Source organism: Spodoptera frugiperda, chromosome 29 (genome assembly GCF_023101765.2).
Source record: "Spodoptera frugiperda isolate SF20-4 chromosome 29, AGI-APGP_CSIRO_Sfru_2.0, whole genome shotgun sequence".
Classification (NCBI taxonomy): Eukaryota; Metazoa; Arthropoda; class Insecta; order Lepidoptera; family Noctuidae; genus Spodoptera; species Spodoptera frugiperda.
The window spans coordinates 5,624,706-5,649,336 of NC_064240.1; the positions used below are offsets into that span (position 1 = coordinate 5,624,706).

The 24,631-nt window shown below is 35.4% G+C and overlaps 1 protein-coding gene across 1 annotated transcript in view; it reads right to left on the reverse strand.

Moving 5' to 3' along the window:
- Nucleotides 1–1,639: 1,639 nt before the first annotated feature.
- LOC118268644 (RYamide receptor) overlaps nt 1,640–24,631 on the reverse strand; it is a 74,378-nt gene continuing 51,386 nt past the window's right edge. Inside the window, exons 2-7 of the mRNA XM_035583208.2 lie at nt 10,194–10,916; nt 9,905–10,103; nt 6,533–6,601; nt 5,657–5,815; nt 4,947–5,028; nt 1,640–1,871 (exon numbers count right to left, since the gene is read on the reverse strand). Coding sequence (XP_035439101.2) covers nt 1,690–1,871; nt 4,947–5,028; nt 5,657–5,815; nt 6,533–6,601; nt 9,905–10,103; nt 10,194–10,834 — 1,332 coding nt within the window. The 5' untranslated portion in view covers nt 10,835–10,916 and the 3' untranslated portion in view covers nt 1,640–1,689. The remainder of the gene's footprint in view (nt 1,872–4,946; nt 5,029–5,656; nt 5,816–6,532; nt 6,602–9,904; nt 10,104–10,193; nt 10,917–24,631) is intronic.

The following is a 24,631-nucleotide window of genomic DNA, read 5'->3' on the forward strand; positions in this document are numbered from 1 at the left end:
TGACGATCATTACTAAAGCAACGTAAAACGCAACGTCACGCCTTATCAGCGAAGAGGTAGGCAGAGATGCTCAATACTACACACAATGTACACCCACTTTTCACCATTTGTATTATAAGTCCCATGTAATAGGGGGTGAGCCTATTGCCATATACTGGACACTATTCCAGACTGTGTGCTTTGTGAAAAATACCCAGTAGTACTTTGCCCTAGCCGGGAATCGAACCCGAGTCGCACATGCGACCACTCGACCAACGAGGTAGTCGACGGTCATTACTATAACCTATTAAACCTTGTTTTCGTTCTAGTTTTAACCAGTTTACAGTAACTCATTGGTATTTCGAAACATGGAAATTACAAGTATTTACGTAGACTCGTAGGGGGATGCGTTAAACTTTTTTAATAACTTTTGAAACGGGTTTGAGCGTCAAACCATTAGCAAAAATAAAAACAAACTGTTCCACATGAATGGTAAACATGATTAACGAGCTAAAGCAAAACAACAATTTAGAAATTTACGTAAGTATTCGAGAATGATTTATTTTTTACGAAAGATAAATTAAAAGCTAAATTAAATAAACTGCCTCGTTGGTCGAGTGGTCGCTAGTGCGACTGCCGGACAAGGGATCTCGGGTTCGATTAACGGGCCAGGCAAAAACATTACTGAGGTTTTTCGGATTTTCGAATAATTCTCAGTAGTAGCACGGAGTTTGGAAATGTGCCCGGTATGGCAATACCTATTATATGGCACTTACAACATAAATTGTGAAAAGTGGGTGTACATTGTACAGTGGCATTACGTGCCATAATGTGCACCTTTGCCTACCACTTCGGGGATTGAACGCGTGACGATATGTATGTACATATGTATAAATTAAATAAGTATTTTTGTTAAAAAGTACTCAAAAGATATTCCTCACAACTAAGCTATTTTTTATGTGTCAATAAAGGTTTAACCTACATATCCTCAAGTTTATTAGCTCCTATACCTAATTTTACTCTTTACGATGGAAAATTCTCATTTCCTACTGTAAACTTAAGCTCTGAGTCTTTACTAGGTGTACAGTGCGTATATAAAGTTTTATCTCAGAAATAAATGTGAACAATGAAGTAACAGTTGCGTCAGTCAAGAAGTACAAGGTATTTTTCGTTCAAAAATTTCGAAAATTCTCAGTATTATTAGTACGGATTCTAGAATAGTGATATGTGTGTTGTAATACCATCATCCTTCCTACATGAAACCTATAAAATAATAGGAATGATGACGGGGTATGAAAATTTAAAATCTATTTCGTCCGTCAGTTAGATAATGAAAAAATATTAGACACGTATTTTTTATATTATCATATGAGATAAAAATACTTATAAAAAACGGATCAAAGTTTAGGAGGGGGAGCAAATATGTCATTTCTATGTATAAAACTAGAAGTGACGTCACGCGATATTTTAAATTAATATAATTATCTTCGAAAGGGTATTGGTTTCCGTAAGTAAATAAAAAATACGAGTCTAATATTTTAAAATTATCTACAAGACGGACATTAAAATAGAAAAAAAAATCATCTACCTTATTAGCATAAATTGGGTATTCCATTAAATATATGTGTATAATATATTGTAATAAATAAAAGATACCACATTGAAATAGTAAATAATATTCATTTAATTGCGTTTCAGCGAGTCTTGAGGTCAGTTTAGGTGGGTTCGAACTGATAAGGCGCGAACTGGGGCTGATGATGCGCAAGTCCGAGGGATTGTGGTCAACCCCCGCCTCACAGACGTGCATGATGAACACGTGGGCACACGATGCAACCGACTGAGGCAACTGCTTGTCGTCCCGCGTCGAGTCATTCCATTCACCCCCACTATCTCTGTAATAAAAAAACAACAAAAGATTAAAGACCAGTTTCACCACGCCCATAATAAAAACTGGCAAATAATCTATAGTAAAAATGTGGCAAATTCCATGATCGGTAATTGATAGCTAGAGCTAGTTATACCAGCCGTAATTAAGTTTAATTCTGATTTGGGATGCTATGATACGTATCGTAGTTGGTCGAAACTAAGTAGGTAGCTACTCTGATGTGAAAAATCAAAAAATATTGCGAAAAGCATTAATAAGCAACTCTGCCTCCCATTAAAGGATTAAACATGACGTCGTTTGGTGATATAATAAGTTTTCTTGTTATTATACATACATATATTACACGCTACCTCGGTATACATTTCACGTCAAAATTAACATTTAAGATTGGCCAGAAAATGTTCACAAAGGATTTTGAATAGCAAAGTTAATTGTCAAGGTTTGACAACATGTGTTTCGCCTTTGTGATGTTACATGGCTTGACTGCGTTTCCGTTCACCGTGACGTGAATAAAAAATAAAATGTTGTTATATGCCTGAACACTTCTGAAACATGTGTGGGACGATTTTATTTTAATGTGAAGCCATTTGCTTTGAATAGGTAAGGTTCTTAGCTTAAATATCTTAATTAATATAGTGCGTAAGGTTAGCCGTTGTATAAATGAATACTATTATAAAATAATCAACGTCACGCCTTTTATCCTTGAAGGGGTAGGCAAAGGTGCATAGTGCACATTACGGCACGTAATGCCACTGTGTACAGTCAACACAGTGTACAGGCATTACGTGTACGAAAAGTGGGTGTACATTGTAATGTACACCCACTTTTCACCATTTATTTTATAAGTCCCATGTAATAGGGGGCGAGCCTATTGCCATATACTCTACACTATTCCAGGCTCCGTGCTACTACTGAGAAATTTTCGAAGATCCGAAAAAACCCAGTAATACTTTAGCCCGATACCCTTTGTCCGGTAGTCGCACTTACGAACAGTGGGCCAACGAGGCAGTACATCAATACAAAATCTATGAATTAACTACATAAATCAACTTCCATAGAGCCCGTTATCCTCGATTAACAAGTCCACTTTTTACTAGTCACAAAACAACTACACACTTTATACACAAGAGAAATATTATGTAATAAAACGTAAAGTGGGCCAAAAGGTATGTTAATTTCGGTACCTCTCTACCTAGAGTGAACTGGGTAAAAAAGGAAGATATATGTATACAGTCTCTCTATAATGTCATATTCCACGTGAGCTAAGCTGGGGACGGAAAGCTAGTTCTCAATAAACATAATCCATTATAATCTGGGCGGCTATTAGCTTATATGAGCAGTTGGAGTAAAATGAATTCATGTGCTGAATTTGACACAGCCCCTCTATGTCAAACTCAGCTACTTAAATTATTTCATATTTTACCCTTTTTTATTGTCTTATTATTATAAACTTTTATGTATGGTATATCGGTAAAGGGTCGACATGACTATTGATCTGTCGTTTTAAGTATTTTTGTCGATTTAAGTCTCTTTAAATGAGCGAAGAGAGAAGTGAGTGTTTGTATAAACAAACACTCACTTTTGTTCCTTAAAGAGATAAATAGAGGCCGGAGCTAGTTATGGACGTATTACGATGAACTAATTGAAAAACTCTGAACTCTTTCATTCTTACTGAGAAATTGACAATTGAAAATTCAGATAACAACTAGAACCTCAGTAATTAATACAAAGAACTTGTATTGTTTAATGATTACTCGACAAACGAGGGGTTCAGAAATCCAAAGTACCAGGGTATAATGAGGCTGCTTATATTTCGTTAATAGCTAATAAATTACTTGGATAATCGTTAACAAAATGAACTCACGAACATAGATCACGAGGATGTAGCCGCATGCTTCGTTATAATTTTATTGCTTACTCACGTAACGATGACGTCATCAAAACGCAAGCACTTATATAATGCTTCCATCAATAACTATAATTAATTTGGCGTCCGACGGTTGTAATACGATGCGTGAATACTCTTTGAGAGTATAAACACGTGACATGGGTCTATAAATAATTCGCCCTAATTTTTAATTGAAATTGTTTGTTTGCTAAATATTACTGATATAGGATTTTACCTAACGCAATCAAGCAGTATACATTTTTTCATATACAATTCCATGTTATGAATACATTGCACTTTAACTAACATTGCAATTCTTCAATTACCTATAAACCACACTTGATGAAATAATTAGATAAATTATCTAACATAGTGTTACGTTAATTTTGCTAAATATCACATTCCCAAAGTAAGTACCTATATGATGTACAGACTACTCGTATTGCCACTCTATATAAACATTTGAAGCTAGAAATAAACGTATTTTTTTTATTGAACAGCCATTCAAATTGTGACTGGCTGTTTAGATCATTCAAATTGCCTTTTGATACTTAACAGTACAAAATAGCAGATCACTACAATATTTAGACAATAGCCCAATACGGGTCTCTGTACAGGTTCATTCAAAACCCTTCCTGTAGTTGACAGCAGAGAATTGTAGTTGGAAATTTGCGATTTACAAAGCTAAATCGCAAAGACAGATTCATAATAAATATGTCGAAAAGATGAATCATGAACGGGGGACGACAAATCGATTTCAATCAGGAAATCCTTTTGAAAATCCCATTTATCTACAAAATGGAGTGAAAGTAACTTGTTAAATGATAAATTTGGTTGTCATTTAAAAAAAATATTTGACAAGATCAGATATTTTGAAAAAAGTATAAATGATTTATATACGTTTGCACATAAAATAGCACAAGGTGGACTTAATGTCTTTGGCATTCTCTCCCAGTCTACCTTTGAGTAGTATAGAGGCAGGACGTGGTACGAGTAGGTGCATGGTACGAGTAGGTCATTCTAGAGGCTCATATTCACTCATGAGCAGCGATGAGTCGCGGAATGCGACACACGACGGGCGATTGTCGCGCTGCTCCTAATTGCCGCATCGTGTGTAAGCCGATAACATAATAATTAATTTAGTATGTCTCACGAAAGTTATAATAAAAAATATAAAGTTCTTTGTATACATACCGGACATTTGTACACCTTCACACATACTGGTTCGATGTCGTGATGACGTCTCCAGTCGTTTTCTAAATATGCACCCAAATGCCTAAAATCATACAAAATTATGTACATCATAATAAAAATTATAAAGTGTTCTACGAAATACTACAGCTTGGTTAAAACGTTAAGACTTTAATTAAATTAATGATTTTAATTATGTTATGGAAAAGTTAAACAAATATGCTAAAGTTCAGGAAAAAATTAAAGTTAATTAATTAACTATATTATACTGAGTTGTACACTTAAATACTAAATGATTGGATGCGACTTCATAGCCAGGGTATACACATGCATACAAGCAGTTCTGAATTTAGGCTAACACTATTAAAGAAAAAACTGCGCTATAGGACATTTTTATTAGAAAATATCTATGACACCCTAACGGCAATTTCCAAGGCAAACATTCACTCTGGAATCCAATATATTTAACCAACGATAGAATTATACGTTCCCGCAACAGACAGTAGATTTCCGAGAAATATATTACGATTCCTCATTTTAATAAACAATTCATACGCTTCATGGCATAAATAAATAAAACTACAGCCAATAATATAAAAAAAACACTGTCAAGGTCATTACTACAAGATTTCTGTGTAGAAGAATCAATAAAAAATATTTTGAATTAATACATCGATTGCATGATTATTGTAAAGAACTTGTTAATTAATTACCTGTTTAAACCCTCGCCTATATCGATTATTCATGTAGCAATATATTATAGGGTTGTAGCACGAATGTGACATCGCTAGCCAGTGGCAAGCGAACCACATGTACGGCATCCCTGGCCATGTAGCCCACCTCTCGTCTTCTTCATGAACAGTCCACAATACCTGTAGAAAGGTAATGTAATATTAATATTATTTTCATACAACAAAACCTATGTGCTACGTTATTTCGTAACACAAAGGCTTGTTGCTACGACGTAGTATTTCGTAGCTTGCTACGGCGTAGGCAACGTAGACGGCCCCAGAAAGAATTAATTGAAGTTTATTTATTCTATTTTTTACATATTTGTTTTGTGTTAGGTATATCATTATAATAGTAAGTTGGTTGTGTCCCAACAGTTTAAGATAATGGCGGCACTATCATACATGGGTGTGTAGAGTGCAGACGGTCTCTCCATATTTAATAATTAATTAATGTTAAATAGTAAAGTTAGTAGCAGATACAATAGCTAGAACTTGTTTAAAATATAAACCGCAACATAACAGTATCCACAGCACTTGTTTAAACATTGTTAATGATATTTAATTACCAAATTACGACTATGTAACCGACGTAGCGGGGTAAAGGCTAATAAGTTTGATATTTAACATACTAGGCTCTTTTAGTATTAATTAAAATTTGTTCTCATGTTATTTAATTTATTAAATTCAGTGTGTTTTATATGTAATATTTATTACCAAAACCGATTGTGCTACAAAGAGTGTATTTGATATTTTGATGTTTGTTACAACTTTTATTTTCTTCTGAATATTAGTAAATACAATTTTCATGTATGCAAAAATATATTACTATATACATATACTATAAACAAGGATACTTGCAATGAACATATTGAGGGGCAGCCAACATATTGTAAACACAGTCACCACGATCACCATCATCTTGATCATCTGAAATAAGAAAAACCACTTAGAAAAATAATCATTTATTCAATTACTGGCTACTCAATAAGGGTGTTTTTCCACCAGAAATGTATTATACTACGTTACTGTGGGCGGCTTTGGCTTCCACCAATCATATTTATTGGTACACATAGCTTAGCACTTGTAATTTTGAATTTGCATTCAATAAGGAAAGTATATAATTATAGGTTCATATGTAATAATCATATGTAATAATATGAACCTATAAACCAAATTACGACTATGTAAATTACGACTATGTAATAATATGAACCTATAATTATATACTTTCCTTATTGAATGCAAATTCAAAATTACAATTGATGGAACTTTGTTTTAAGTTGTCATTATTTAAGTTTTAAGTTGAAAAAAATATCAACAATATACAAGCAATGTGCTACTGAGAAAAAAACATATATATAGGTATATGTCCAGGCGCTTCAAAGGAAAAATCACAGCTAGGCTCATTATTGCTTGCCACGTTCCAGTAATTAAGCTTGAATTGCAAATAAACCCTTTGATACAGTATTAAAAAAGCTCATAAGTGATCAAACGATGCACAGCCTCTGTCAACACTTATAGTCTTGCGCATAAATCAGCATTATTTAACTCCAAATATATTTCATGCATGGCAACGGGATCTCATTTGCCAGAGGAAATTCAGGATCCGATTCAATCATGCTGGTTTTGGCGAAAAATATGGTAAAAATCAGTTTTTAGTCCTACCTCATATTTCATAATAATATATTATATAAGTTATTTTCCATATATCAATGTCTGGGTTTATATTGTGTGAGTTTATTATAGGGTTTACATAAGAGACGCTATACTACAACATTATAATTTTAAAACAGACAATTAGATAGATTTTAAAGATAAATCATTATTTTAGAAGAATTACTACTACTAATCACTATTCTAGAAGAACACAAAGAGGGTATTTTCATAGGGAAACCGTTTCACTGTAATTTCATCTTTTTTATGGAATTGATGGCAAACGAGCAGTCGGGTCACCTGATGGTAAGCGATCAACAGAGGAGGCTCAGGTGCCTTGCCGGTTTTTTAAAAAGGAATACGCTCTTTTCTTGAAGTTTTGAACGTCGTATTGGTTCGGAAACATTATCACATCATATTCACTGATACGTAGTTACATTACTGCAATAATAGAATGTATTATTTATAATAATTTGGTTTGGTAACTGCATTAAACATTACAGATCGTGTTAAAACAATCCCTTAATTAAAATGCATCTAACCAATTATAAAGAGACGGTTATTATTTATTGGCAACATAATAACAACCTTTCATTTTTCCATTTAATAAGCAGAGGAGTTTGTACTCTCAATGTTCACCAATTAAGTCGTTAGTTGTATTGTAAAAGGGTTGCGAGACTATAACAGAATCTTGAGAATAATTTATACAATTTTATGTAAATATTGATTACAAATTGAGTTCAAAGAGCATTATTATCATTATCGGACTACAGAATCTATTTGTTCTCTGATAAACGAAACAAATGATGTTCGAAAATCTGCTTGTAACAGAACAAAATGATAAGTTATTAATCAAGCTATCATCAAAGCTCCAAATTCAATAAGAGGCGCGGAAATGGCTGCTTCTGTACAAATCTTCAAAAGGGGTTCATTAATCGAGAGAATATTCTCAACGAGGCGATACGTGCCAAAGAAATATTTACCTGAGACGAAGAAATAATTATTATAAATCTGAATGTCGAGTTAAATGTTGAAATGACTTGCTCAAGCATTTTCTAATAAGAAACATTACGTACGTATGTAACGTTATGTCTTTTCAATTTCAGGAGGCGCGCGGCGTATGTACTTTCTGACAATCATGTTATTGGTTTATTGAATTTAAAGTCGCGCGTTGAACTCAAATTCGGGTGCGTGATTATGTGTGAATATGGATGAGGATTACAAAAAGAAAAATGTTGAATTGAAAAAATATTGTTTCGAAGACTGCAATAACCCAAAAATTTAACACAATGGGTTGGGGTTGTTGGGGAATCGGGGATTGAAAAGGAGGGTAATTGGGCCTCCAGTAACCTCACTTACACAACGACACATAACGCAAGCGTTGTTTCACGTCGGTTCTCTGTGACGCCGTTGTAGGTATCACTCCGGTCGAACCGGCCTATTCGTGCTGAAGCATGGATCTCCCACACTTGATGTATTATCAATCAAAATATTGCCATTTATCATTAGTTGGAACTAACAAAAGTACGCATTTACTATTACTACCAATCTTACCTACTACTTAAGGAGAAGATAAAAAGGACCAGATTACTTAAAGCTTAACGGACTCCGTGATCATTGTTTAGGCAACATCTAATTAATGTAGTCACGCGCTTTGTTACACGAGTCCTTGAGTTTTGATCTATCGAAACAAGGCCGACTTCTTATCTGCTTCAGAAATTAATTAAGAATTCGTCTGAAGGCTTTCTTACTGCCTCGATCAAGTCTATTGATCGGAAGCTTAACTGTTAAGCACAGGATCCAAGATTCTCTTACAAGTCTAGTTATATTTGAATTAGACTCGGCTAGTGACAAAATAATCTTTTGTATCGGAAATAGAATGTACGAGTCATCGTACATTCTTTACGAAATATTTTATTATTGTAACTAATTGTGCAATGTTGTAGGTATTGCTGATATTACGACACACTTCTGCAGTGCTATGAAGACTTTTGTACATAACATTATTTTATAACATTTTCACTGTTTTCTAGACAACATACACTAACTACACATAGCAATATATGTACGAGAGCAAACAGCAAAATTTTGGTCCTTCAAGGTTACTGCAGTAGTGTTCTGTATTTTATATTATACATAACGTGTCAGCTTATAGGGACCATAATGAACAGTTAAGGTGATACAAACGTGATTGTGTATGAAGTGCAAACCCATTAGAAAACTATCACTGACAAGAAAGAAAATACATTCTCCTTTAAGTGACACTGAACCACGACCGTGTTTGGAAAAACAACTTCACTTTGGAAAATTCGTAAAAGCAACGAACTACCTTCAGTGATTTCTTCAAGAGCAAGAAGTTATCGCAAGACAAATGCAAAACCATCCACAAGATTCACAGCAATTTCAACAAGGACTCGGCTAAAACTGATTCTTACATCAAAAAAACGGATAAGTAGTCTTGACTTATGAGTGTTCCATTCCCTGATACCTCAGGAGTCTGTAATTTCTATACATACAATCTTTTCGGAAAAATAAGTGACTTCTACTGCGAATTAGTGCGTTCTATGTCATACCAACCTTACGTTTAGAATGTTGCAATCGGGAGTCTCTTGCGTCCTGAGCCTCCCCGGGCGGCCGACCTCCCCACACAGCGTGAGCGATGCGCGCATACGTGCACACAAGCGCGGCCAGTGGCAGTGCAAATTGCAGTATTAGCAGCGCACACGTGTACTGGCCACTTTGACCCGCATGCTCCCACTGTTCAAAGCAAATATCACTGTGAACATACAACAACGTATAATAATTAGTTTACTAAAATAGTTTTAAAGTAATTTTCTTCAAGTACAAAGAAACTTTTCACACTTACGCTTGACACACCTCATGCCAAGGTGTCGGCCTCTGTAGTTGTGTGACAACTGCGATGGGAGCTGCTGTCGTAAGAGCACCAAGCCATACCGCAGCCACTACCATCTTAGCTGCTGCTTTCCCTAACCTAGGTCTTAATGGTCGCATTATAGCCATATACCTATCAATTGAAATTGCTAGCAACGTATATGCACTCACAAGCACAGACACAGCTTGAGTATAGTTCACTACTTTACACATTACAAAACCGAACGGCCAGTACCGGAGTATCAACATAGGCACAAAAGTAAACGGCACACAGAACAGTGTCATTAGTATATCACCCACAGCCAAGTTCACTATAAAGTAGTTCGTCACTGTCTTCATACGAGGTGAAGTTTGCACTACGAAACACACTAGTCCGTTTCCAAGTAGCGCTACTAGAAACACTATTGAATACATTAGGTAAATGCAGCCGTGGAACAGTGAAGATGTCAGGAAGTCCTGCGGGTAAGAAGACGGATCGCAGACGTCGTAACTTGGCCATGTTGCATTTGTGGAGTTGGTCACGTTATCATCCTGACTTTCAGAACTCCTCGTGTAGGCCTCAAGTGCGTCATACAAAGTCGTGGTTTCATAATCAAAGTTGTTCGTATTTAACATAATGTGTTAAAAACATCTATCTCCACATCATCCAGTTGTTGTTTAGTCTCCCGTTGCGTTAAACTTCATCTATGCAGATTACCTGAAAATAGAATAAAATTTCTGCTCATAAAAGTTTGTTTTATAACAGCACGTCACAATAGTTTAAAAACGTAACGACGTAATGTGTATTATAACAACGTTTTTAAGAAAAAAACACTGTTTTGTTTACTCTTAAACGAAAAAAGTTTATGAACGTGCAAAACGGTGTGAAAACATATTTTGCGGGCGAATGTTGACTTCAGCGTAAAATATGCGAGACAGAGCAGTCGTAATTTTGTGTAGTTTACGACTGACTACATAACAATACCTACTTTTTGTGTATGACCTTCACACAATAAAGTCACGTACATTTTGTTTCAGAATAGCTATTTGTTTAGTCATAATTGTTTAATTACCAATTGCCATACTACTACAATAGACAGCAAATTTAGCTAAGTATTATTCAATTAGTACTAATAGCTATTGAAATGATCACTTCATTTTGATAAATTGGAACTGAAAATAACATACAGGGTGTAAGCGGAACGCTCCCGAAAAACGCCACAATTTGTTTATGTTTTTATAATTTTAATCGTTTTTGTGTTTGTATTATTCATGCTATATTAAAATTCAGCATTAGATTACAACTATTATTACTTAAAATAAACATTGAATTCTTTATTTTATTTTTTTAAATAATACACGTTTTTTACCATCACCTGTTTGCGACGTTTGAGAGCGTTCCGCTTACACCCTGTATGGCCCTTTCAGTAAAACTTTGAGATGTACACTTGAGAGCAAAGAAACGGAGCCTATTGTTTTATTTTCTTTTTAAGCAACTTAACTAAAAAATATTCGTTTTACAAAAAATACTCTCATTTTAAAGGTAATTAAATTGCCTTTCATACGACATACGTTACCAATTAATAAAATTCTTACGCTAGTGTCTCCGTTTATTTGCTCCCAAGTGTAGATGTATAAAATAAGAACAGACTATAAAATTATGGAGATATATCTAATAGAAACGAAATAAATCTTAAACGAAGCTAATAGCTAAAGTCTTAAGCCTTACGTCTCGTGGTTTGTACATCAATCATAATACATTTCAATAATGTATTACCTATACAAGTACACCTATAGAAATACTATTATACCGTAGAACATCTGAGACATCGTTTGATAGTCATTAAGTAACTAACTGTTAGTAATTAATTAGATATTCAATACTAATGTCTATCGTCCTCAAATGACAAACATTATTTGATAATGAAGACAAACAAATGTCATGATGATAATTAATTTGGTTGATAGTTATTCGTAGTTCGGTATTAGGTGGGTAAATTGTTTAATTGCTATAATTTATTCATCTAAATTTGAAAGCACATAAAATGATAATTAATGAAACAGTGACACAACGTTTGCAACGTTACGCTTTTTATCCCCGAAGGGGTAGGCAGTGGTGCGCATTACGGCATGTAATATCGCTGTACAATGTACACCCATTTTTCACCATTTTTGTTAAAAGTCCCATGTAATAGAGGGTGAGTCTATTGCCATATAAAAAAGTGGTCTGAGATGACTGAGAAATTTTCAAAAAATCAAAAAAAGCCCAGTTATACTTTGCCCGACCCGGGAATCTAACCCGAGACCCCTTGTATGGCGGTCGCAGTTGTAACCACTCGACCAACGAGTGAAATAATGAATGATTTTTTTGCAAAACTGCTTCAAGAGAGCACTTTTACGCGTCAATATTTAAAAGAAATCTAGATAGGGACCTTTAAGAAGAAATGCCGAAACAAACTGAGAGGTCATTAATGTACATAAAGCGGTCTTAATGCCTTAACCGCTGTACTTAACGTAGTCATTTAATGGTTACTAAACCCAGTCCTTAGCAATTGTTTTCGGAACCAAAATCGTTACTAAGAAATAGTTTATCATTAAATAACTCTAAGTATAGCTATTAATGCTTTAAGACAACTAGTAGAACTTTAAACAAAGCTTGATAGATATTTAAAGGGCCAATATTGTTTCCGACCTATCACCTGATGGTAAGCAATCGCCGCCGCCCATGGACACTTGAAACACCAGACGCGTTACAAATGCGTTGCTTGCCTTTTAGGAATTCTAGGGTTGTTGGGGAATCGGAGATTGGGAAGATTGGGAAGGGGGGAATTGGGCCTCCGGTAACCTTCTTCACACAACGAAACACAACATATATTCCTACATATTTACCTAAGTACATTTCCCAGTTGATTTTATTAGTCCCTTAAAATAAGGCAAGCCTAATGATACACCGGCCGCAAATGCAAACTACGTGCGTCTACTTCAAATTTCGAAGAGGAGCCACCTAATATCCCTTTGTTAGAACCGTACACCCTACTCAGTCTCCGACAGTTACCAAGAAGACATTTTAAATGAAATCTATTTACATTTACTTTTGTTGTGACTATTTTTAAAAATAAAACACAACTGACTGTCTCGTTGGTCAAGTATTTGCAAGTGCGACTGGTGGACACGGGGTCTCGGGTTCGTTTCCTGGGTCGGGCAAAATGTTACTGAGCTTTTTTCGAAAAATTCTGAGTGGTAGCACGGAGTCTGGAATTATGTCCTGTATAAGGCAATAGGCTCACCCCCTATTACATGGGACTTATAATACAAATCGTGAAAAGTTGGTTTACATTGTACAGCGGCATTACGTGCCGTAAAATGCACCTCTGCCTATCCCTTCGGGGAAAAAAGGCGTGACGTTGCATATATACACATTTTCCCCAAAAATGATATGTTATTCTATTATACATACAGACAAGATTACTATCTCGTATATACACAGATACGTATTCCCATATATCACGTGTGTTCACACCACACATATAGCGTGTGATGTAACACACGAATTAATCTTCCATGCCCTTCGTGTAACCACGGCACACACCACAGGGTCCGGTCGAGAAAACATCGCGTTAGTTGTGGTTACATTGGACCATTTTGAAGACGATTGGAATTTGAGGTCGCTCCAATAGCATTTCAAAGATTTAGGGATTTACTATGCAAAGTATTAATTTGATAGGATTGTAACTTTGTGTGATTATTAGATTTAGATTTCAGCCATTATTGTCTCACTGCAGGGTAAAGACCTCGAGGAGCCATCAGACCACCACAGATGGGGCCCAGTAGGGCTAATGCCTGATCCGGAGCTGCGGACTACCTAGCGGGTTAAACGGAGCTCCAGCTCGACAAAAAAGAGTAAGAACAGGGTGGTTTTAGTCAGTAATAGTCTGACACTCCCTCTCGTCTCGCCCAGGGCAGGAGAAATCATTAGATGATTTTCCCCACTTAAAATAAAGGGTAAAGACCTCCCTACCCTCCTTACACTCCTCTCTATGTAAAGCGTTGTGTGATCATTAACTATGGAATAATTTTCTCATGGAAAACAGCGTCTGGGGAAGACGATGGTTAAATAATAACGTGTCTTGGACTAAATTATAATATGCTAATGCATATCTAAATCTTAGGTGTGTGGCAGTATACAATGTAAATCTAAATCATGTTTCTGAGCGATCCAAAAAGCACCCACATCTACCTACATCTAACCTACACTTACTTCAAATGTAAAATAACAAGGACAACAATCCTTTTCTATTTTCCTCGCAAGCACTCATTGTGTTTCGATACATTTGAAAATCTAACAACAATGAGTTCACAAGAATGTCGCGTCATTCATTGCGAGTTAGCGGCAGTCGCTCCACGTAAAATATTGACTTTGAACGGAATTTGGTTACCCAGAGTTGACCCAAATTTTCTTGGAAAAACAAATAAGAAAGAGTAGCATTAGGTATGCAGTATTCAGTTTATCTGTTCATCCTAGTATCGATACAAAGTTCGGAAAAGCGATACCGACTTGTGCTGAATCGGCTTTTAAATGAATACGGTGAAATACAGGGAGTTATCAGTAAATGTCGTATGTACTATCGATGTCATACCAAGAATACACCTCTGTGGTGACACATGACAAGTGACATGTGACAGAGGTCGCACATTGACGATCGACGAACAAAACAACGGATGACGTCATAAATCCTACGTCGCTCATATGAAGATTAAATACGAATAAACATGGATAGAAAATCCCAACAAACAACAGTCGGGTAGAAAGCCGTCTGCCACGATCATCTCGCCTGATCGGAGCATCTTCATTTTCTTAGGGAACTTTACTCTCTGTTCCCTAAACCTCAATCACTCGTTCCCTAACATTTAAAATACAATTTTAAATAATTACCTATGTACATTGTACATACAGAATTCGAAATCCTCATATTCCCTTAAGAGTATTATTGAAATTCATTCCGGCTTGGAACAACTTTTTGAGTGATCCTCATATTATTGTTCCGGGTCTGTGTCTCATGTGTATGTAGAATTGTATATTTGTAAATGCACCCACGATTCACTAGAAAATCCTAATGTGTTATAACGTTTATATTCGAAAAAATAATATAACAAAGTTAAGTCTACAAAATATTAATCTTTTATCAGAACAGATTAATTTGTTCTTAGAAATTATACTGTTTGTTATAAGTACTGAAATACTTTTTTCTTCTAGGTACTCGTATATTGTTTTCAGAAACTAAGTTCATTTATTATGCGAGAGCTATGATAGATCGAATATCGACGCAGATGTGCCTTTAGTAGTTTTCTAGGTAAGCGCTTAAGTTTTAGCACTTAAGTTAAGTTTAAGGCGTACTTATGCTTACAAGAAATCCTTTTTACATGCGATTTTATTCTTACATTATTATTTTCACAATGTTATAAAATATAGTAACAATTAACAAGGAATAATATTTAATTTATTTACGTAAAGAACAGTTTCGAGAATTCTGCTGTTACATTTTCGATAGTACATTGGTGACAGCGCTGCGTCGAGACAGTAATCCCACAGTCGTGAGTTTCAGTCCCGTTCATACTTATTTTTCCCAAAAAAATAATGGCATATAACACATTCAGTAGCCAATATTTGCAAGCAAGTAAGAATTTGCAATAAAAAATATATTAAATTCCTTAATGGCCATACTACATAGTAGCAATGATGGACATCATACAAATTTGTTTTTTGATGAAAGAAACGGTTCACATGAGCGAACATTACGAAACCTAAATTAATTTTCGCTAACACAGTAGAATACTTTCTTTTTATTTACATAATGTATTCAATCAACTGTGAAATACATATACGTATGCACAGTTTTCTGCATATTTTATATAGGTATCATTATAATATATTATGGCATAGAACAAAGAGCACATCAAATGTATTGGGATATCTTCACGTACTTAGAATATCTGTTGTCCTAGTACTTAGCTAAAACAATATGTACATTTCATACCTCTTGATATATTATATAACGTGTAATCTGATTATTTACAAAATACTACACAGTAATAAAAAGTTACCACTATTCCTTGAAACCTCTATAGCTTTGTAGCTTCGAATAAAATTGAAATTTAAAGAAAATAAAGCTCAAAAGTACGTATTAGAGCCACGTTTCCTGGAACATCAAAATATTATCTGTTGAAGCAAATAAAATATCATTTCATCTTTAAGTAGATTCGACTTCACAACTACTAAATACATAATATACCTTCATACAGGTCATAAAAAGTATTTGAGTAATCTAATCTACGTACATCTCGATCGAAATTTGTAAATACTGAACTTGATTTCTTGAAAACCGTAGTTTATTTTCCAACTCAGATACGTGTTTCTAATTTGTAGTAATGAGAAGGAAGTTACTCCTACTCGAATGAATAGTAGCTAATGAATGAGTCCAATCTATAATTACCCATGTGAGACTAATGACGTTGAAGTAAAGAGTATATTCGTCTGTATTTCGTGATATACCTAACAGGTTGCGTGATTTTATAGATCGTTATACATATAATTAGGATTTTTTCTATGAGACATGCCGGTAATCGAGCTGACGTATTACCTGATGGTAAGCAATCGCCGCCGCCCATGGACACTTGAAACACCAGAGGCTCTACAAGTGCGTTACCGGTTTTTTGGGAGTTAGGAATTTAAGGGTTGTTGTTCGGGAATGGAGATGGGGAAGATTGGGAAGGGGGGAATTGGGCCTCCGGTAACCTCACTCACACAACGAAATACAACGCAAGCGTTGTTTCACGTCGGTTTTCTGTGAGGCCGTGGTATCACTCCGGTCGAGCCGGCCCATTCGTGCCGAAGCATAGCTCTCCCACACTTAAAATTTTGATTGAGATTTAGATTTAAGCCATAATCGTTCCACTGCAGGGCAAAGGCCTCCCTACCCTCCTGCCACTCCTCTCTGTTTAAAGCTTTTAGCGGCCAATCCTTGTCATAGATGTCGAGTTCGTCCCGCCATCTACTTTTGGGCCGCGAAGTCTGTGGACGTTGAGCTCCACTCAGTAGTGAGTTTTGCCCACCGCTCATTTCGCTCGTTATGCAATTTAGTAATTAAAAATACTAAGACGAATACCGGACATATCCGTCGAAAAGCGAGCGAAAAACACTGAAAATTAAAACCCACAAACGCTGGTATGAATCTAAATACATGTGTTTACGTGCAAATCATCTTCATTTAATGTTTGTAAGCGGATATCTTGTTTACGAATCCCATCTTGATTTCAACAACTGTGTATTTTGATGTACCTACGAAGTCTATTTTTCTCGCTTCCTAATGAAGATTTATATTCGGAAAGTAACCTAAACATTAAGTGTTGAAAGAGCCGACCCTCCGTTGTAAATTTGCGAAGCTAACGTGCGCAGGTAGAAATCTATTTATTACCAACGGACCACGTGTTGTGTGATTAGGGAACCAACGACTGACTTGCAGACATACTTACAAACGGTCGTCTTTGTGTAGAAATACAGGAGGTTTTTCTAAAAACAGCTTTATATCTCTCAGTCTCGGGTTCGATTATTTATATAAGGGCTAATATATATATAAACGAAAATTTCTCAGTCGTAGCACGGAATGGTGCCTAGTATATGGCAATAGCCTCACCCCCTATTACATGGGACTTATAACATAAATGGTGAAAATTGGGTGTCGCTGTATAGTGGCATGACGTGCCGTAATGTGCACCTCTGCCTACCCCTTCTGGGATAAAAGGCGTGACGTTGCTAACTTTATATCTTCGTAATAAAATTTTAACTGACGATAACTCTTGACGTCTTAGCTAATGAATAAACTCAATGAACCATTGAATCGGAAGTCATAAAAATTAATTATCAACAAACTTGTTCATTTAAAGCTTTCAATAATGATTTGTTTTAGGTTGTTTACCTGTTGTTCTGGGGGGAAGTGGAAAATAAATTATAATGAACCTCGTTCTTAAATTTGGCCTAATTTGATTTATTGGTTCAGACTAAAGTCTTATTATAATAGGCACCTTCACAGTTATACAGGCTGGTCTTGTTATACAGCCTGTTAAATCTGATGACTTGCGTTCTGCGTTCTTTTAACACCCCTTGTGGAATACATACTATGTCACTATGTCACTATAGGAAAGTTGACTCCGATCTTTAATTTTGTAAGACCCTTGTCTTAAGATCACCCGCTCAGCTTGGACTGACGTGTGCCAAGTTCGGGAACCAAGGACTCGACTGCTCTGAAGACATATTTTAAATCTCTTGCAGTTTATAAAATTGTTCTTCTTAGCTTACGTAGGTTTGTACTTATTAATTCTTTTTTTTTAAACATTGCTACACATTAGGTTATTCTCCTGTGTCGAGGGTGCGTTTAAAAACCTACAAATTCACATACACATGACACCCACACCCGAAAGAACAATTTATGGAACACATAAATAGTTGTTCCGTGCGGGAATCGAACCAGCCACCTCGCCGAGGCGCCAACCGTGCAAACGTCAATGTTCACTTACATATTATATGTATTACTGAGGTGATATTTTGTAATAAGATATATATAATAGTCTATTATCATATCGCATTACCGTAGCGTCACAATGTATAATAGTTTCATCTCGGATAAAGTTATCATTTATATCCTTGAAGACATAAACAAATCAGAACTCACGATTAACTCGTATTTTCTTTTTGTAAATCAAGGCAAGAGAATATTGATGCAAGCGATAACATATTTCTCTGAAAATTCAAGATAGGTACGTGTCGGTCGTTAAATAATATTTTCTAAAAATATTCGTAGCATCCAGGATAAACATCAAAATATACAGTATTATAATATCACATTTACAATTCTTGAGAAGAAGACACTGCATTTTATGACCTTTTAGTTATTCAGTATTATTCTATTATTATTCTAGGCATCTGTTCCTAAGTGTAATAAGCTTGAACATTAAACAAGAAAACATTCTCGAAAATAAGTCCATTAAATATAAAATATTAAAAAAGCAAACCGAATATTATTTCGGAACCGAAAACATGTATTGTAATAATCGGAAATCATAATCCTTGAATGCGATTCATTCCCGCAGTAGAAGTATAATATTTTACGGTCATTAAAGAAACCAGGCGGCTGTGTAGCTGTTGCAATAACATAAGAAAACAACATTATGCGTACGTAATGTCTGTCTTATGTCTTTGCTACCCACGCCATCCCAAGGTCAACTCTGCCAGCATCCTAAAAGCACTTATTTGTCTTTTTATTACGGTGCTGCCATTACACCCTGTTTATCCATGAGCTTGACAGTAAAACGTGCCCTATCTTAATTCCAGCCACTTATTACGAGTTAACTTACAGATTACATCCAACTTGGATGTTTATGTTAAAAAAATGTTATCACGTAACTTGAGTGGTGAAATCTTACCCAGGTAGTTCAGTTTTCTTATTAAGTTTTAATGTTTTTAGATTAAAAATGAATAAGTAACTGTATTTTTGCTTTAGATTACCACTGCCTCCTTCAAAGAGAATACGAGTACGAATGTTGGATATTATTGGAATTTTTAGAGTTCGATTTCTACGTGAATTTTCGATACGTGTCTGGTTTTAATAATAGTGTGTCTTCATACCAACAATTTCGTGATGTTTTATTTACGTTTCACGTCACGGCGCGGTTTGCGGTTGTCACGTGTCTATTCGAACCGAGTAATTTATGCGTCTTACGATTTTTGGAGTGGTGTAGGTAGCTACCGTAACGAGTCACAGTAAGAGGTAGCATTTTATGTGATGTATATCTTAATAATCTATCAACTTTGTACACTCAACTTTTTCAGAAGTGAAATTGCAATAATTAATTGGTACTTATTACCTACATCATAGAATAGTTTTAAGTATTTGTTAATACAAAAATGTAGTTTCTTCTACTAACATATCTTTTCTTTTTTTTTCTTTTTTTAAAAAAAAAAAACGTTGCCGCACATTAGGATTTTGTCCTGTGTCGTGGGTGCGTTTACAAACATACAAGTTCACATACACATGACACCCAGACCCGGAACAACAATCTGTGGATCACACAAAGAGTTGTTCCGTGCGGGAATCGAACCCGCGACACGTTGCACGGCAGCCAGTTGCCCAGCCACCGCGCCAACTATGCAGTCAAATGGAGTCATATCAAATGGAGTAGGTGGAATCACAAAGGAGTTTTTAAACTTTTCAAAGCGACATAGAAAATCACTTTCAGTTATATGTCAGTTTAATACAAAACAAAGGTTTTCATCTGTTTAGAATTATACCTAGACCAGCCTTTTTGTGTTTAGACCTACCTTCAGTACTTCAGTACTTAAAAGGGTTCGTATTCAAAAAGGTCACCAAAGTGATTGTCGCAAACAATATACGGACTTACATTTTGTCCTTTTGATATAAAGTGATAAGTAAAATAAGTGACGCGTCCCCATGTCACTCTTACTTTAAAAGCTTGAAAGCAGAGGGTTTTCATCGAAATTGTACTTTATATTTTGTACGTATAAAGATAATTTTCAATGATTGGCATAATATACACACACATGTAAAAAGCAGACACGGTAGAAAATACCTCAATTTTTTTCATATTTTATAAATAATAGCAAATGAATTTCTCCATTCAGGTTTTTTATATTGAAAACATATCTGTACATATATATAAGCGAAAAGAGTTTTACTCATAAGTGGATAGAGTCCCAACAATAAAGAATTATATTAATAAACAGGTTCTTAACGCAAAGCGGATGCTATGCCCCATTTTGGACATATGACCTTAACTCAGGTAAATTCACGCAAAAATACCTATATATAAAAATTACATCTATTACGTAGTTACCCTGAAACCGCGCTGAACCAACACCTGTAACTAATTATAAACCTTCAACTTATAATTATGGTAACATCAGTCAAATATTTCACACCCGAGATTTTGCCTTCATCAGTTCCTCATACGACCCTCTTAATTATATCGGCTAGTTACTGTTAAAATATAAGTATTAACTTAAAAATTACTCCGCTCTATTAATTATTATGGCTACAGTTAACTGGCTAGCCCAAAGTGTTGCTAAGTGTAAAGACACGACTAAATTTACTGAATAATAATTAAAATGAGGCTTCTAGCAACGTAATTAAATTAAAGACTTAATCTTCTTTAATTTCTGTAAAATATTGACATTAAAACGAAACTTCGTGGTTCATAGTTTTAGGTTAAACTCAGCTAAGTATAAGTACAAAATGCTCACATTACTGATAACTGTCAGAAAATGTAAAATAACTAAAATTACCACAGCCTTTGAATACTATTCCACCAGAGATGTGCTATGTAGCTATGCTACAACTGTATGTGACCGTTTCTACTAATACTAAGCTATTTAGGAGTAGCAGCTCGAATATACGATGTATCGGTACTAGGGAAGCCATCCATAGCACACATCCATAGCACGCGTCTTTCTATATAAAAACATAGCTTAGCTGAGTCCGTTTCCACCAGTGCTATGCTATGTGTACCAATGAATATGATTGGTGGAAGTCAAACGCATCCACAGCAACGTAGCATTTTCTGATGCATCTCTGGTGAAAAAGCACCCTTAAAGTCTTAAGAGGCTAAGTTTACAATATATAAATCAAAAAGATAACAAAATAAACATAATTATGAGGTTTATTGAGTCACATAACTAATAGATGGTAATAAAATACTCATACTCATACCTACATTAGTCACCCCATTTTACTTTTCACGTTTATATAGTTAATTTAACTAAGGCTTAATTATTATTTACGGTTTACTCACGTAACTGTGTGACGAGGAAATTGATTAGTGAGTACGTCGGTTAATTAATAATCATAATTAATTTAGTATGTGTCACGAAAGTTATAACATAACATTAGCTTAGGCTGTTAAACTCAGCTCCTTAACTCTGATAGCGTGTTTTTTTTTGGGGGAGGGGTAAATCATCCAATGACTTCTCCCGCCTTAGGTGAGGCGGGAGGGAGCGTCAGACTCTTACTGACTAAAAACCACCCCGTTCCTTCTCCTGCTTCGAGCCGGAGCCCCGGTAACCTTTTACGTTGTCCGCAGCTCCGGAACTCTGATAGCCTGATGACAATTCCACAAGACCATTCGAAATCGAATAATACAAAGCCCGCATCACAATTCCAACGATGGATCTCGAATGCTCATTACTGTGCCAAAAATAGACGTGAATAAATTAACATACAGACATAAATTCTCGCTTCGAATTGCCCAAGAGATTGAACAAATGTAAGTATACCTTTACATGGTATGGACTTTCACTAATCAAATGTCGAACAATAATGTACGTAAATATCGCACACCTAGTAATATATTGGCACATTTACGGTTTTCATAGTTTACCTGACTTGTTTAGTTTTTAGTTTACTGACCAATGAACCGTTGTTTTACGTGCGTGAGGGGGAAAACTACAATAATGGTATAATGACACTTACGACCTCTCTCGATGTATATGGAAATAAATAGATTAATATGTACTTTTAAACACGTATACCATAAAAAGTCAATTTCGCATTTTTTGCAGATGTGCCAATATATTACTAGGTGAGCGATATACCTCTACGAAGAAATAAATCGATATACAAACAAACTTGCATTACGCTGTTTCGAAATCAAAGGCTACACTTGACTAGAGCTTTGCATAAAGTATAGACTTCGACTTAAATAACAGAAACAAAGAAAAATAGTTCTTAAATCAATATATTTGGAATATACGTATTCACTTTATCGATGACATAATTTACGGAATAATTCCCTTCAGCGAACGAACTCTAGGTATATAAAATAAGGTACAAAGGCATTGCATTTCGCGCTTCAATTACATGCATCGGTATTCATGGAAATGCGACAACCAGGATTGTAATACGCAGCCTTCTATTGTTTCTTGGAATTGAGTATTGGATAGCTGTTACCCACAACTATGCAAGGGAAATAAAAGACAAAATCATCTCGCGGAAAACATACATTTTCCACGGATTAATAGAGGTATAGTATGATTTATAATCCTGTTCTATGAATATACTTTTCATTCATTGTTTTTATTCATCGTTGAATTTTATAACGGTCTCCCTAGTTGGTCTAGGAATTGCAAAGTGCGACTGTCGAACAAGTGCGCTCAGGTTTGATACCCTAGACGAAATATTTTATAGAAGTATGCAAGTATGTAAGAACACGAACTATAGTACCCTGTATAATATAAGCTCACCCTCTATTTCTATAAACATGACATTTAGACAGCTTTATCTACTTCATCGGGGCTATTAAAAGACGTGACATTTAGGTCATCTAACTAGATACTTGCTATAAGAATTTCGTACGACATATAAAATTTTTGTTACAAACTCCAATAAAAAAACCTAATAAAGACTAATTGGTGTAATTGTTCACTAAAAAGAATCACTTAGAAAAAAACTTGTACGAGCATAATTATTTCCTTGAGGAACACATATATTCTCATTACCGTTCCGAGGGGATTATGATCCCTACGGATAATTAACTTTCTTTTGTTTTCGAAGGCAACCGTCAAAAGGCCCTACTCTCGGGGGTCAACGTCTCAGAACTGCGAGATTTGTCCCTCATTAAGACTTCCCTAGTGATCACTATTAGAATATTAAAAAATCCGTGTTCTCTTGCGATTTGTACTAAAACAGAGTTTTATATACAGTAACTAAGAATAACTTTATTTATTTATTTAGCTGTTTCTAGCCACTACCAAATCTTTTCAAGACTAGGTATAGTTCTCACATTGTCCTGAATAATCTGACATTGAGCTTGACCTGTCTGTCATCTGTGGATATCGTCACTCCACCATTCTTGTGTTCGGTTACTAATCTAGATAGTTTTATTATAACTTTTGTGGGACATACTCAATTAATTATTACGCTATCAGCTTGCTCACGTTGTTTGACGATGAAATCGACTAGTTTTAAGCCATGTTATAGGCTCATAGAGCTAGAGCGACTGCGCCGCGTCGTATGTGAATATTAGCCTCTAGGACGGCTTGAAACTAGTCGAATTCCTTGTCAAACAGTTACGTGAGTAAGCCGATAATGTATTTATTAAGCTACTTACCTAACTTTTATATACACTCCAAAACACGTCTACTTTTGATTTCTATACACAACTAAAAAGTTCTTCTAAATAACACAACGCAGCAGTACAGAGTATTGAGCATACCTACAGCAGTAAAGGATTAATTAAGTAAAATTCTTACCGCAATTTATGCCCAGACAGCCAGATAAATGAGCTACTCGCTGTGTAGTTGTAAACTTATGTTTTATTTTTCATTGTAGCCGACTTTTGCTCGTAATAATATAAAAAGATGACTCCATT